General features: G+C 49.5%; 5 protein-coding genes across 7 annotated transcripts; 2 read left to right on the forward strand and 3 right to left on the reverse strand.

Annotated features, from left to right (window-relative positions):
- Window positions 1-44: 44 nt before the first annotated feature.
- On the forward strand, window positions 45-892 carry LOC118506488 (transmembrane protein 17-like). Of its 2 annotated transcripts, XM_036043673.1 has the most exons (4): window positions 45-198; window positions 269-372; window positions 442-555; window positions 622-892. In XM_036043673.1, the coding sequence occupies exons 1-4, from the start codon at window positions 159-161 to the stop codon at window positions 877-879; spliced, it is 516 nt and encodes a 171-aa protein (XP_035899566.1). In that variant the 5' UTR covers window positions 45-158; the 3' UTR covers window positions 880-892. The 2 variants fall into 2 exon arrangements, with proteins under 2 accessions (XP_035899566.1, XP_035899565.1); XM_036043672.1 differs by having other exon boundaries at window positions 86-372.
- Window positions 888-4285, reverse strand: LOC118506487 (glycolipid transfer protein 1). Of its 2 annotated transcripts, none has more exons than XM_036043671.1 (6): window positions 4229-4285; window positions 1840-2355; window positions 1709-1764; window positions 1511-1638; window positions 1288-1429; window positions 888-1131 (listed from the first exon to the last, which is right to left on the reverse strand). In XM_036043671.1, exons 2-6 carry the CDS (start codon window positions 2003-2005, stop codon window positions 964-966), a joined length of 660 nt encoding a protein of 219 aa, XP_035899564.1. In that variant the 5' UTR covers window positions 2006-2355; window positions 4229-4285; the 3' UTR covers window positions 888-963. The 2 variants fall into 2 exon arrangements, with proteins under 2 accessions (XP_035899564.1, XP_035899563.1); XM_036043670.1 differs by lacking the exon at window positions 4229-4285 and adding an exon at window positions 4087-4205.
- LOC118506480 lies at window positions 2641-4319 on the reverse strand. The gene is made up of 2 exons (XM_036043661.1): window positions 3390-4319; window positions 2641-3309 (listed from the first exon to the last, which is right to left on the reverse strand). The coding sequence occupies exons 1-2, from the start codon at window positions 4262-4264 to the stop codon at window positions 2685-2687; spliced, it is 1500 nt and encodes a 499-aa protein (XP_035899554.1). The 5' UTR covers window positions 4265-4319; the 3' UTR covers window positions 2641-2684.
- A 269-nt stretch (window positions 4320-4588) lies between these two features.
- On the forward strand, window positions 4589-6746 carry LOC118506482 (putative inositol monophosphatase 3). Its single transcript, XM_036043664.1, has 3 exons — window positions 4589-5345; window positions 5417-5683; window positions 5768-6746. Exons 1-3 carry the CDS (start codon window positions 4832-4834, stop codon window positions 6028-6030), a joined length of 1044 nt encoding a protein of 347 aa, XP_035899557.1. The 5' UTR covers window positions 4589-4831; the 3' UTR covers window positions 6031-6746.
- On the reverse strand, window positions 6559-9164 carry LOC118506485 (trypsin-1). The gene is made up of 3 exons (XM_036043665.1): window positions 7796-9164; window positions 7543-7711; window positions 6559-7463 (listed from the first exon to the last, which is right to left on the reverse strand). Exons 1-3 carry the CDS (start codon window positions 7881-7883, stop codon window positions 6815-6817), a joined length of 906 nt encoding a protein of 301 aa, XP_035899558.1. The 5' UTR covers window positions 7884-9164; the 3' UTR covers window positions 6559-6814.
- Between the last annotated feature and the right edge of the window lie 1715 nt (window positions 9165-10879).

The following is a 10879-nucleotide window of genomic DNA, read 5'->3' on the forward strand; positions in this document are numbered from 1 at the left end:
TTGAGAAATTGCATTTTCGTATGCCTGTATGTGTGTGTCAAAATGCACTCTGCTTTGTCGGTGCCTTATGGTAACCATGGTAACAATCAAATAACACACACACAAAAAAGCTTCCATATTTATCATTTAAAGCGTACAATTTCACGAAAGGTAAAAACATGAAAGGGAATGGACATTTTGCATCGAGCGATTACACAGGTGAGCATTATTATCGGAACACCTTACCGGGCCACACTCGCTAATGTATCGACCCCGTATGATCGGGCAGAGGAAGAAGTCATTTCCCACCTATGGGTGCAGCTGTTAATTCACCTCAACGTTTATTCGTATGGCGTATGGCTGGTGGTGACCGTCGCATTTCTCCACTACGAGGTAAGGGAATAGCGCTGTTTGCTGTGAATGAAGGTAATCTTATCATCACCGCCACACGTCTTTCCCCAGTTCGCCACCGTGAGCGGTATCGAGAAAACACTCTCCATCCTTTCGCTGGTGGTTGCCATACCGCTCGAGGCCGTACGGCTCTACCTTGGCCACACGGGAAATCTGATGAGTGCGGTAAGTGGGTAGTGCGATGAATGCGAGCCGTTCCCACGTTTTTAAAACCGTTACCCTTCCTTTTAGATACCCAGTTTTGCCGGATTCCTTATACTTTCGCTACTGATTCAGCTACCGCTGCAGCTGTATCTTCTGCTGGCCACACACACCACAAAGCACACCGTACCGCTGGTGGTGCAGTCGATCACGATCCTGCTGCTCGTGCTGCAGATTCTCGTTGGCGTACCGGCGATGAGGAAACTGTCCGACTTTCGTAGGAAACAATTTCAAACACAACGCTGGCAGTACGCGGGCAAACGGACGGTAGACGAAGGAGATGAATGAAGAACAGCTGGTTTTTTGTAATAAAATTTTATTATAAATAATGTAAGGCTTTTGTCGGTGCGAATCTAGGCTAGCGGGGTTCCCCTACGCTTTGTAGGTACGATGTAGGTCATGTTTGGTGAAGAATTCATTAATGTGATTTAAATTAGCACGAAACAGCACCAGAAACTCGTCCAGCGCCTTCAGATTGTCCGCATTGGATTCCGGCGGTCCGAGCAGTGATGATCGCGTCGGTAGATAGAGATGTAACAGCTAAAACAAACGCACGGTCCACAACATTAACCACAAAAGCGGGACTGGCTAGAGGCTTCGTAGCGCTTAATATGGCTTCAGTGAAGTGACCACAATCGCTTGCTACCTTTTTCTCGGTCTCGTCTGAGCCCGGGTCGGGTGAATGCGTCTGCTTACCTGAAACGCTTTCTGGGCGAGAAAGCCGTGATACGGCAGCAAACATTCTTCGTACGCCTTTTTCAGGTGTGGCTTCACCTGCTCACTGCACGCGTCGTCTTCCAGCAGGTTGCGAAAGAATTGTTCCATCATTTCGAACGCTCTGGGAGTGGGAAGGAAAGTTTCGGTTTGGGATAGTATGTGCCAGCCAACCAACCAAGCCAACCCATTGAGCCATACGCACCTCTTCAGCCACAGCAAACCATCCGTGACGGTGTCGAACGGGTTAGCGTTGCCATCCTTGTCCTTCAGAATTAAATCCTCCAGATACTGGAACAACGGTTCGTTCTGTTTGTATTTGACCGTTATTTTCTGCGGAATGCAAAGGAGGTTGTCTCGTCAGTAAGCCTATCCGCTTTCACCTTCCCGAACGCGCGCTTACCTGAACGTTTTGCCGCATGTCTCTAACGATGGGTGCGAACAGCTTTCCAAAACATGCTGTAACGGGTGGTACGAGGGGTATATCGTGAAAATGGGAGACCTTTACACCCGCGCTCGGGCGGTACTACATACCGAACGCATCGATGATTTGATTCGACGACTCGAGAAAGTGTTCGGTGCTGATTTTGTAATTATTGTTCTCATCGATCACCGGGAAGGGTTTCAACTGGCGGAACAAAATCTTCGCCTCACACACGACGTCCGACGGCGCGGTCGGTTCTACACTTTCGTCACTCATTGTCGCGCGTGTCGGTCGCTTCTGGCACGTCAGCAGGTTGAACTGTTTCTGAGGTGGGTTTTCACCAGCATGGAACACCCGGTACGCTTGTTTCCCGGACCTGCTAAACGCGTCTCTATCGTGGCGTTCGACGCTTGCTGGTGTGGTGCTCTTAATCTTATCTACAGCGAGTCAGTTACGTTTATCAGCCCGTACATCAGCCGGTCAGGAGAGCAGGCCCGAGCTTACTACGTTATCACACCGACCAACTGCACACACACACACACCCGTTACATGAGTAATGTTGTGGACAGGCTAATGCTGGGGTGGTTTGGGGTTTCTACCACCCCGCCAAAAAGAAAAAGCAGCTCCTTCGGATATGGGAGCAGAATTACGAGATACGTTAATCCATATAATTTCGGTGTTGATTGATGTCGCGAAGAGAGAGAGAGAGAAAACAAATGGGTAAACGGTAACGTGACGCCTTCCCCCGGGCGGGCGGACTAGCGGCCACCAATGTTATCCAAGGCACTAATTTTGAAATTACTTTCTTATCAGCCAATCACTGGCATCGCTGTTCGCTGCAATCCGGTAGCAATTTACAGTCATCATTGGAAAAAAAGGATCAATTTTTTAACCGTCATTCCTACCCCAAGTATAATGCAATTTAAATGTGATTCTTTTGTTTTATTGAATTAACCTACGTTTGTGCTGTGCTAATACTGCAAAGGTTCGCTTTTAGAATGTTTCCATCGGCATCCATTGCGAACAGGGTAAGGTACGGCAGGTTGGGTAGCCTGGGAAGGGTAAAGGTGGTGGCACTTGCCTGCTGCCCTTCCTGAAACGTCCAACATTTTTGCATCATACCATTGTCGGTTGTGCGTAGTTCGGCCAGAACGATCGACGAACCGTTGCTGCACATGACCGTTCTCGTGCAGTGGTCAAACTGCATCGTCCCACTGGGCAACCCGTTGGAACCCGCACGATGATGAGGGTTGAACCATCGATGGTAGCTCAGTGTTCGTGCACTGATGGGCGCAAAAAAGACACCATCATTATGCTTAGCTTCCAGTCGCTGTCGCAACACATCGCCCGGCCGTTTGAGCTGGGTAAGTCTGCCCGCCAGACCGTGCGGTTTGGTATCGATAAGACGTTTCGGTGCCCGGACACTACCACGGCAACCGACACGCGGTCCGACAAACGCGTTGTCAATCGCATCGAACCCATCGCCCATGATGGAGCTGTCCGGTGTGTGACCGAGATCGAACGTGTGGCCCATCTCGTGACAAACGGAACCGAGTGTTGTGGCAAAACAGCCTCCGTACCTAAAACGAAAGCGAAAGCGCGCTTAGCACAAAAAGGAGCCGCTTTTTGTTTTCTTGCTGCATCTAGCGATGATTATTACGTGCGTCTGTAGTTACTGTCATCCAACAGTTTGCCACAGTCAACGGGTTGCTGGCTGGTGAATGAATCACACACTGCCTCAAGCGCCGGAGGCCACGTGTAGAGACAACCCGTCCCAAAGAGTGCCAATCCACCGCCACCGAGTGCAGCATGTCCGGTCGTTTTCTTCCGGATGTTCTCGTACGAGTAGTCCCCGTCGGAGATCCCGTCGAAGTGGGTGCTGCTCAGGAAACCGACCACCTTTACCCGCTCCATGTCGTACCGCTTCGATTGAAGCAGCTCCGTGGCGAACTGATGCCAAAGTTCGCCTTCCGTCATGGTGGTCGAACGTTCCCATTCCAGCCCCGAGTGGAACGGCACGCACGGTGATTCGAGCGTAAACGTTTTCCGGCCGTAGCCATGTTCGTGCAACTTTTCCGCGTACAAACACTGGAGAAGCTCGATGGCGAGCGTTATTTTTCGACAAGCCTCCTCACTGCCATTGCGGGAATCGTCCTCATGCGACTGATATCGGCCGCTATGCCCTTTGCAGATGATGTACAGTGGCACTACCGTAAAGAGCGTGTCCGAAGCAGCGTAGAGAAAGCGGCTGGACGTTTTCACATTACAGTACTGCACTTCGTACACGTGTTCACCACCAAACAGTCTCAGTAGAATGCGTAGCTTTTGATGCACTTCTTGCTTTCCCTCAACGTTACCTATACCGTTTTCTGCGGCGATCGAGAATTGAACTGGCTGATTGTTGTTGCAAACTATTTGCACTTTTCCACTGCGACATGGGTTAACTAGTTCGGCTTTTAGAAAAATAACGGAATAATGAAATACTTGACCGGGCTGTACATTTTTTAATTGTAGATTATGCGCTAAATCGCACATTGCACGATTTTGCACGTGCAAAGACTGTTTGTTTACCGTAACCGGGATGACGTCATCATCCGAACAGCTGATGGATGCTCACAAGGTAGCTAGAGATGCGGTAGGAAACGCCAGCGAATCAGTTGTCAGCTTTGTTGTCTATGCAATACAAGTAATATTTGCATTTTTTTATCCTTCTGGATATTAATTTAACTTTTTCTCTTTTCACAATTATCTAAAAACTGATAGCAAAAACTGGCTGGCAAACTGAACCCAGCTAGCACACAGTTCGGCGCTTTTAACCAAGGTCGATGCAATGTACGTCACAGCTGCCATCGTCACAAAAAAGCCTTTTGTTGTGAAGCCTTTCGGTAAAAATAATACAGGCACAGAAAAAAGGAGAAAGAAAAACAGGAACAAACTGCTTCAGCAAACATACTCCTGCAGGGCAAACGCGCGATTCACCAAAGATAACACTTTACTAAATAATGATAGGTTTAGCATACGGAGGATAGGGAGTCGACGAACCGTTTTCTGCTAACCGAAAACACATCCCGGTCGTCGTCGTGAAGCTATACCTTCGCCGCGATGAATTTGGGCCGATCGATACGCATCAATAAGTGTGGGGTCGTGATATTGGGGCTGCTGTTTATGTGCATTCTGTACTACCTCTGGAACAGCAATGCGTCAAACAGTGCAACATATGCGTTCAGCAAAAATCCGAACGAAATCAATCTGCGCAAACTGCTGATCGGTTCGATACAGGCCGCACAGCACGGTGGGTTCGAGGTGGTGGCTGTATCGAAATCGCGCGACCTACACGAACAAAGCAAAGGCAAAACGAAGGAAGGTGCGAACAACCCGGTCACCGATGCAGACTACCGGTCGAACTGTGTGATGAAGAATGGGTTGTTGCGAATATTTCCCAAGCTGAGGGTGATCTCCGAGGAGGACGATAGGCAGGAGCAGTGTGCGGAGGTGCAGCTGTTCGATCTGGATCCTACCGTGCTGCCGGAAAGCGTTACCGTGCCGGACGAGCGCGTAAACATTGACGAGGTGGATGTTTGGATCGATCCACTGGATGCCACACAGGAGTACACCGGTAAGGAAGACGAAAGCGATGTAGCAACAGCGAACCTACAACATAGCTAACGTTACTTTCCCTATTTTTAGAGAGACTCCATGAGTACGTCACCACAATGGTTTGCGTAGCGGTGAAAGGAGTGCCAACGATCGGCATCATTCATAATCCTTTCACCATGAAAACGACCTGGGCCTGGCGCGACAGAGCACTGTCAGAATCGCTGGCCAATCTGAAGCACGATGCCGACGCGAAACATCCAACCATTATCGTTTCCCGTTCGCATGCTGGTGCAGTGAAGGAACAGTCGAAGCAAATTTTCGGTGAAAACGCACAAGTTATTACGGCCGGTGGAGCTGGTAAGGAGGAGCTTCTGCTACTGGAATCCCTCTCTTTTAGAAAATATTTTTCCCCAAAATTAACTGTTAAAAATTTCGTTTCAGGCTTCAAAGTGCTCCAGGTGATACAGAACAACGCTACGGCGTACCTACACACGACGCACATCAAAAAGTGGGACATTTGTGCTGGCGATGCCATACTCGGCGCGATCGGCGGCCGGATGAGCGATTTGCACAACGAGAATATCGTGTACCACCGGGATACACCGGCGCTCAACCCGAACGGGCTGCTGGCGGCGGCCCTATCATCAACGCACGAAGCATACATTAAGCGAATAGTGGAAAGCAAACACTTTGTACGACGGTAGAGGGATTGTACGCGCACATATCTGGAAGGAGACGTTGCACAAGCAGCCATGTATTTGCTTTCATTCCAAATTTTGCTCTTCGTGCACCACACATCACTGAGGAAAAAAACGGCGTGTAGTTTACACGTACAAAATACGCTAGTAATCGCGGCAATGAAAGAGGTTTTGCTTTATGAAGAAAAGTATTTGATCTCAATGCAATCGAATACGCCACAGACGACTACACGCACGCACATACGCGGGTGCGTTACTTGACCAAACCTGGATGCGTAGTGGAAGTGTTTTGTTAGTAATGATTTGTTTTAGGAAAAGAGTTTATACTTCTCTTTGCTACTATAAAACATACCATTGGAATAAAAGCACCCGTCGCATACCATTTGATATAGATAATACAAACGTTTGTATTTGTTTTTCGCTTGTGTGCGATGCAGGTGTTACAGATTGCGTTACGGCACGTTACACGTTATGCCAGTGTTTCTCAACCACCACGTGGTGGTGGTACATTTGCTGAGCTTCGGTAAACCAATCTAGTGTCTTCATTTGTTCATTTATTTGAACAAATAAATTATCCTTCTTAATAGTTAAACATTGGCCTCAAGAAAAGGTATAAATAAGGTACATAGCCCCAATAGCATTCAAATATGACTTTGTTTAAATGCACTATTAAGGTAAATAAAAGTGACTAGAGAGTGGTATTGTTTACCAGAAACAATTAATACTGTGAATGTTTGGCTCGCTCTCTCTCTCTCTCTCTCTCTCTCTCTCTCTCTCTCTCTCTCAAGCGTTACCTTCTATTATTAAACCGATCGATCACCGTTACGATCCACCCGGCGTACTCGCTTACCCGTGTGTAAATGCCAGGAAATCCTGGCCGGGCACAACCAATCCCAGTGGACACGATACCAATCAGCACGTTGTCGCTCGTCACCAGTGGGCCACCGGAATCGGCCCAACACGCATCGACTCCACCCGTTCCCTTGCCGGCGCACAGTTGCGTCCGAGCGATCGTTCTCGATCGATTGCCTCGCCGGTACATGCTTTCGCATTCCTCGTTCCGGAACACATCCACAACCGCCCGCTGCAGGGTATCGGCCTTATCGCCCAGGTTGCGGTTTTCCTGCTGCCAACCCCAACCGGCCACCACTGCCGTCCGTCCCTCGACACGGGCTGACCCGTCCGAACCGCTCGACAGACAAATCGGCCGTACCGATGCGGTGAAGTCGATTTGTCTGGCCAGCTCGAGCAGTGCGATATCGTTCGACGGTTTGTCGCAGCTGTATCCGGGATGGGGTACGATCGTCCGTATGCCCACCTCGTAAGCACGGTCGGCGAACGGATCCGCATCGATTTGATTGATGCCACTGAATTCGGACCTTCGGTAGAGGCCCAGCACGGCCTGGATTTGATTGGCACGCAGCACCTTACTAGCACCGCTTTGGGAGGAAGTGAACGGGAGCAGTTAGCAGAGGTGCTGAGGTCGTCTAAAAATGCACTACTCCCCGGTATACTCACCTGCAGACACAGTGTCCAGCCGTCAGGAGCCATCGTTCGTTGACGATCGATGCACCACAGAAATGGCCACCCCGTTTGGTGAGGCTGGCAATGTACGTTATCTGACCGCGGTTCGAGTTCACACCACCGACGATCCGTTGCTGCTGTCGTCCGCACGGTACGGATGATACTAAACGAAACGACGGGGTAGATTTCCGCAATGACAAACCGTGCATTAGAATCGAACCATATCAGCCACGCGGGTACCACTTACGACTTATCTGCCCTTCGATGGTCGTCAGCTGGCTGAGGGTCAACACAACCGACGCAAGACACCAGCGATTCCGCACCAGACGAAACATGGTTGTGAGTTGTGGTTAAATTTGAAAACTACACAATCGCTCCCCAAAACCTTCACCACTCGAGCTCAAGCTCGGTATTTGACGCACTGTTTTAGTTGCTGCCGTTTAGCCGTACCGATGCACCGTGTGCCAATCCTGAGCTCGCGTGGTGTTGGCTGCGCTGTCTACGATGTACTCGCCATTATAGTTCTTCCGCGAGCACGTTTTATAAATGCACAACGATTGACACAAGGCGGGTAACGTTTGGCGCAACAGAAAACAGAACCCCGCCAGTGTAGCGGAAGAAATATGTGCTTCTCTCCCACAGGGGGGCAGCATCATCATCGTAGCAAAGCCGGCATTGTTTACCTCCGACCATGTGCAACCATTCAAGTTCGCGCGCAAACCAGGAGAACGGGAGAGAGAGCGAGTGAGAACGAACAAAAGTGAGCGCGCTCAGAGAACGAACCAAGCTGCGTTACCTTCGCCGGTGTCAACGCATGATTAGTAGCTGCTATAGCAACAACCACCGTCTACTACCCTTACGTTTGTTCGTGTGAGAGAGAGCGCGGTATGCGCGCATGCTTTCTCAATGTGACAGCAGCAGTAGCACGTGTTTGGCGGGTTTGATGCTTTTTGAACCGCATTTGATCTCGCATGCATTTGCCGACCGTTTGCGCCAGCCAATGATGAGTAATCCACCCTCCGTCGCTGGGTGGTGTCGTTGACGGTGCAAATTACCCGCTACTAATACTAATGCTAATGCGCACAGGACGGGTGGGGCCGTGCACGTTCGTTAAGGGCTTGCGTGGAATGGATAAGAGATCATTGCAGTTGCACCTTCGGCGCGAATGCACCGGATCGTAATCAGCGGAAGTGACACGCGACCGAGGGTTATTCCCTGGTGTGTTCTGTGTACCAATCGAGCAATAGTTGAAGGTTTCTTATCGGTTACATTCGCTTGCCGGAATCGGGCATTTTTCGAAACAAGACACTATTTTTTAAGCTTCCATAACCGTCCTTTAACGAGCGACAAACTAACGAAGCGTCCTTACGAAATGTTAAGGTCACTCGCAAAAAAAAGGCATCTCCACTAACTCACTGTGGTTTCCCCCCTCGAGCGGTGATTTACACCGCCCGATACGGTACCGAAGAAGTGGCTGCTGTCGAGTTCAACCAACATATTTGGCGTTCAATTTACAGGTGCAACTGACCCTCCGGAGTGTCGTTGACTTCTTGCAAAAGTATCTCGTCGCGGCAAGCGTGGAACACAGTGCGGCGTTTGATCGCTATATTTGAACGACGGGTTCGACCACACGAAGCTTCTGCAAGGAAACTTCCGCCCAAAAATATAGAGATTGTTTAGCTTGTTACTGGAGTTCAATAACATCCGAAGCGAATAAAAATGGAAGTTGTTGGTGAAATTTTTTGAAGATCTACTATCAGTGAATATCCATTTATAGTACGGTAAAAAAAAAGTTCAGTCAGCCATTTGTCGACCTTACATCACACAGCACAGCGGTTATCCTTGCGGCTGAGCAATGTTTCGTGCTAACATCCCATTTGCAATGAGAAACCACTCTGTATAACCACATACCCTCACATCGAATCCAATACCAAGCGGGTGGCGAAATGGCCGCCAGAAAAATTGCTCGATCTTGTGGCCATCGAACAAATTGATACCTCGCATTGTTACCAGTGACCCAATGTCAATGGAAAAAAATCTGCTCTAATTTGGATTAAAATCGAACCCATTCATGCATAACTATGCCAGCACTCATTCATGTGCCAGCAGCAAACAAAACGTTCTCGGTTCTTCCCTCCAGTCAATCTAGCGCTCTCTCCCGCACACACACACACACACACGCTGTCGATGGGCAAACAATTTCAAGTGTAAGGTCATGTTCGATGTCGTCTAGTGGCGGTCACGTGTGCTTTAGACACATCTGTTTCCAGTAGCACAGTAGCCTCTTCTGATTAGCTCTCTGCTACGAACGACAGATCGCGAGATGGATTGAAGACATACTAGAATACATTATCGGCACAAAAATGCTCGCTTCCTGCCACTTCGACGCCGTAGTAAATTCTGTCACCTATCAACATCCACCCTTTAACGCCTTCGCTCAACGCCATCATGAGGCCCCCGCCCCGAGAGCTCATTGAACTCGAACTCGATCGGTTTTGACAGCACACGGCTTGCGGAAGAAGGTACGTCGCTGCTGGTATAACGATGACGAGTGACTGATCTTCATTTGTTTCGCTGCACGTGACAGCAAAACTCGCCGTTCCCACCTGAACCCACCCATTAGCGTATAGTCACGTGTTTCCTCAAGCTCACCGAAGCTGAGGCAGTCGGGTGCACCGAACTCGCGCATTCTTCACGCATACTGCATCGGATAACGGGGGTAGTACGGGGGTGGTGAAAGGGGGGGGGGGGGGGAGGAAAGGGAAAAGGTTGGTGATGAATTTATTATTTCACAATTTGTTCTTCTCCACCAACAAAAGCCCGTTCCGCGGCGGCGGGAAGCGTTCGCGACGAAGTTCAAGGTCGCTGTACGGTGACGCACCCGGTGCATTGACATTCGCGTGCCTTAGAAGCTGTGCCTGTGCATTCTTCTCCAACGGTCGGGGGTGTTTAGTGAAGTGCCCAGTGCCAAACCGGGCGGGTGTGCGTTATTCTTTCAGCACAAACAGCAAAAACAAACCAACAGCACTTCAGATAAGAGCTTTCCTCCCTCTTACCAGAGCAGCTGGACAAAACGTAGTTCGATGAGTACTTCCGTTTGCGCTCACGCGCGCGCTCGTTCCGCGTTTAGTAATTGCAACAAAAGAAAACATACTGTAATTATGCGAACTCTACATACAAAGCGGGAACCGGGACCGTACCGTTGGTGGTTCATTTAAATTCACAAACTTTTGCACCATCGAAAATCGTCCGTACGTATGTAACGGTGCGCACGAATCGGTGCGTGCGCGGGAGCAAATTGAATTGCAAATGGGCGAGAGCCGCGTCTTGC

Source organism: Anopheles stephensi, chromosome 2, assembly GCF_013141755.1.
Source record: "Anopheles stephensi strain Indian chromosome 2, UCI_ANSTEP_V1.0, whole genome shotgun sequence".
Lineage (NCBI taxonomy): Eukaryota > Metazoa > Arthropoda > Insecta > Diptera > Culicidae > Anopheles > Anopheles stephensi.